Here is a 4,352-nt window from a genome sequence, read left to right on the forward strand (position 1 = left end):
TGTTTCGGGACTGTTTTCTCAGACAAAGTGTCAACAATGGCCCCGGGGTGCCTGAACAGGGCCTTAGCCACCGGTGATCTCAGGGTGGCTCGAGCTGGCGGAGCTCCAAAGAGGTCGCAGGGTGGTGCTCTGTGGTGGAGGGCTCGTAAGGGCACACAGCATGAGTGGTTTGAGCCGTGAGCGTTGCAGGGAACGTTGAGCGAGAGGAGGTGGGTTGTACGCCATTTTAAATTGTTTCAAGAGGAGAACCTCTAACAATCCTACCATCCGTAAGCAGGGGCGGAGCTTCCTATGTTGGTGGGGTGGCTGCCCTACCAACTTTCCATTCGTCCTACCAATAAGCTCCGTGCCCCACGAACTTTAGCTCATTTGTCAGACTTTTTGACCTGGGAAATTTAATTGAGGAGCTTTGGAAGAACTTTTTATGCAAAGGATTCTTTGTAATGATAGGAATTGTTTCAGTCTAGCATTTTATTCAACTTGACAATCGGGCATTTTTAGATTGGTGACATTTCCCCCCACCCCCTCCAGCTTTCCTAGAAAAGCTCCACCCATGCGGCCGTAACGGTAAGTATACGCCATCTGCTTTTTTAGTCCTGAGCACAGAGTTACCAATAGAAAAATCGCCGGCTGCGGTTATTTTTGGCCTAATGGCAACCCGAATTTCCCCATCCACGCGGAAAAAGAGCCACGGACGTGAAAAGTAATATCAATGAGCCTAGCTAATAAGGTTTTACGTCATTTGTATACTTTTTCGCGTGGTTGCTATCTTCTTCAAATCGTTGTCATCTTCAAATAACACCATACAATTTACTTCTTTTCAAAGGCAAGGACAAGTCAAAGTAATATATGGTCGCATAAAGGCTAGGGCAGGTCTGTAAACATCATTGGTAGTTTTTCGCTTCAAAGTGCCGCAGTAGCGGTAGATCCATAAGCGTGGAACACAGCGCCAGGTTACTATCCATATCGTGCACTTGCCACGATTGTAGCAGGTGCAACAATCGTGGCAATTTCACGTGTCGGTCCTTAAGGAGTGACACGTGAAATTGCCAAGAAGTGTTTTTTTTTTTTCTCGGATCCAAGGACGTTTCGGAACGATGTTGAGATGTTAGCTAATAACCAATCCATTTCTTCGTCGCTTCTCATGCTCCCGTTCTTTCCTTTTTGAAAAAAATACGAACTGTAGTACGTATTGTAATGTATTCATTCGATGCACAAATATTATTCACAAACAATGTGTTGTGATGTATCCAATGAACATGCATGCACAAACAATGTATTGTGGTGCATACAGTGACAAGTATTCACAAATGGTGACCGTGGCATATTAACTGGAAATGTGAGCTTATTACACTCAGCTTTCATCACAAGATAAATCGTGAACACTAGCCGTCTTTTAGGCTCTCGGCTCTGACGCCATGCATCAGCGAAAACCGGACATAAGTCAGCTTAACAAAGACATTCAATGATCACTGATCAGTACTGTGTCTTTCGAAAGTCTGGTGTAACGCGTGGAACATTATACACAACATGCAAACAGAGATCAATACATTCACGAAATGGACGCCCGCAGGTGCTGCCTGTGCAGGGCGTTGACGGCAGCCAGGGGTACCCTCTGAGTGGGCAGACCGGACGCTCCGCGCACATACACGTGCACCACCGGCTGGCGCAAGATCCTCTTGGGGGCCTTCTCGGGCTTGCTCTTCTCAGAAGCCGCCGCTGCCAGCGTCAGCTTCTTGAGACTCTGCGCCAGCGCGGCCATCTTCCCGTGCGAGCGGTGGTCGTGCGGATGGTCCGGTAACCGGAAAGAGACGCTCCTCTTCTCTGCGGAGCTGGAGAGGGGCGCCACGTCCACGCTGTGGCTCTTGCAGAGGATCGGGCGAGGTCGAGAGCGCTCCCCCGGCGCTGAGCTGAGCGCCGTGGGCGAGGGCGGCTCGCTGGATACGTGCGGGAGCTCCTCCTCGCTGTGAGTTCGGCTCGCTGGAGTCCGGGGCGTCTCTGGGTGGACGCAGTCGTCAGGCGCGTCGTGCGGCATCTCTTTCACAGTGGCGAGCTGGCAAGGCCGACCCAGGGCTGCGAGTGCGCCTCGACGGCGAGGAACCGACTCGGCTGACTTCTTACTCCAAACGCGACACGTGATGGGCTTCGTGTTTGAGGGAGTGGTGCGAAGCAACTCAACACCGAGCGAGCTTCGATGAACGAGGTTCTTCAACTTCACCGCTTCTCTTCTTCCGCAGGTCACCAAAGATCGGTAGCGACGAGTTGGAATGGGCTTCGAACTACACAGAGCAGCGAGTCTCAGAAGCGTAACCTGACACCGCCGACGGTACCGACGTTCTGCCCGCGGAGCGTCGGCCGCTGCGGTAGTATAGTGGTGCGGGGAGCACCGGCTGTCTCGGCCGCTCCCATTGGCCGGCCGATGTGACCCGGCCGCTGGTTGGTCGTGGCCTCTGACGTGCCCCCGGGCGGCTCGATAGGTGTAAACAGAAGCACGCCACCAACCTGGAAACATTCCACTAAACTACGCAGCACGCAGCAATCATTGCGATTAGCGGTGCGAAAACACGAGAAAACCACCAGATATGAAATGAACGCAGAATCCCGGGATAAACTTTAATAAACGATAATTCTTGGCGTGAACTCTGTGGGGAATCTTTGAACATCCTCCAGGTTTTCGAAAAAGACGGCAGCAAGCACACCTGTTACAGTCAGACCATCAGTTCAGATCAAGTGACCTTGGAAAGCATTTAAGTACTGCAACTGAATATTGCAACTGCATACTGCAAACACATATGCTGGGAAAATGTCTGGACACTGCAGCAGAAGAGCTGTTACTTATTGGTTATGCTGTGCAGACTGCAGTGTGCACCGATAATTACCGCACTGACGAACAATGAGTCCATCTTTAAATAAGGTCTCTGAAGTTTCATCTCTGCCCACCTAATCACAATTCTTTGTCAGCCAAATTGTGTGACCTTTTCATCGTCAGTCACTGACTTTGTAATAATTCACTGACGAGGTTCACCTAATACCATAAGAAGCACGTCTTATTTTCCAAATGACTTGACCTTCATTGACCTCAGCACCGTGCATTTGAGCCCATTAAACATCGTTACGAGCGAGCGAGCGCAGCGAGCGAGCGAGTTCATTACGGAGCGAGCGAAGCGAGCGTAGTCTTCCCTTAGATTAACGGAAATTTCTGAGTATGAGCGGCCGGCCGGCCGGCCGGCCGTGGTCACGCTTTTGCGAGGCTTATATCTCAGCAACCACTTGACCGATTTACATGCGGTAATTTTTGTAGGGTAGCTTCATTCCTTCTACCAAGTATTGGACTATTCCCGATGCATGTAGGTGACCCCTTATGCACGTGCCACGTAAAAGACGAAGAGGTGTCACTTTTGTAATTGTTGCAATATCTCGGTAACTACTTGGCCGATTGCGCTGAAAGTTGGCATGTAGGTAGGCACCCACTATGCAATGCATATCCATGTGCCAGAGTTGAGGTGCTGCTGCACGTGCGCACGTGCAGGGGTCGATTCCAGATCTCGAGAACGGCTGGACCGATGGCGCTCAAATTTGGTACATGGTTAGGGACCGGTTAGTAGGGTGCCGTGCAAAAGTCAGTTGGGACCCATTTTGCACGTGCGCACGTGCAGGATGCCGCTTCCAGATCTCGAGAACGGCTGGGCCGATTGCGCTCAAATTTGGCACATCGCTAGAGACCGGTTAGTAGGGTGCCGTGCACAACTCAGTTGGAGGTACCCCCTCGCAATTTCGCACGTGCAATTGGCTCACCCTCTCGCTCGCTCCGTTAGTCGCCCCAAAAGGCGTTATACTGGTACTGAATTAAGGGAAAATCCTGAGTATGAGCGGCCGGCCGGCCGGCCGGCCGGCCGTGGGGACGCTCTTCAAAAGCTAATATCTTAGGAACGGGACATCCGATTGACAAGCGGTCTTCTTTACTGAATGTCACTTGGACGTAAAAGTTATGTGGTGTGATGGCCACCATGCGTTCTTGCCAACCACCGCACATGGCGCGTGGTAAAGTTGGACATTTTTTAAGAACCCCCAAAATTGCAACCTCAATAACGGCACAACGGTTGGGCCGATTGAATTGAAACTCGGTACACAGTTAGGTCTCCATCAGATAATTCATCTGCATGTGTTAAGGTTGGGGTGCTACTGCACGTGCGCACGTGCAGGGGGCGCTCCCAGATCTCGAGAACGGCTGGGCCGATTGCGCTCAAATTTGGTACACGGTTGGGGACCAGTTAGTAGGGTGCCGTGCAAAAGTCAGTTTGGACCCCGTTTGCACGTGCGCACGTGCAGAATGCCGCTTCCAGATCTCAGGA

The 4,352-nt window shown here is 51.4% G+C and overlaps 1 protein-coding gene across 1 annotated transcript; it reads right to left on the minus strand.

Moving 5' to 3' along the window:
• Positions 1-1,186: 1,186 nt before the first annotated feature.
• LOC122384712 lies at positions 1,187-2,348 on the minus strand. Its single transcript, XM_043372378.1, has one exon. The coding sequence runs from the start codon at positions 2,033-2,035 to the stop codon at positions 1,553-1,555; it is 483 nt and encodes a 160-aa protein (XP_043228313.1). The 5' UTR covers positions 2,036-2,348; the 3' UTR covers positions 1,187-1,552.
• Positions 2,349-4,352: the final 2,004 nt, after the last annotated feature.

This window comes from Amphibalanus amphitrite, unplaced genomic scaffold (genome assembly GCF_019059575.1).
Source record: "Amphibalanus amphitrite isolate SeventyFive unplaced genomic scaffold, NRLGWU_Aamphi_draft 000197F_arrow, whole genome shotgun sequence".
Classification (NCBI taxonomy): Eukaryota; Metazoa; Arthropoda; class Thecostraca; order Balanomorpha; family Balanidae; genus Amphibalanus; species Amphibalanus amphitrite.

Coding starts and splice junctions, on each gene's coding strand:
- LOC122384712 (XM_043372378.1), bottom strand. CDS start 2,035: ATGCCGCACGACGCGCCTGACGACTGCGTCCACCCAGAGACGCCCCGG.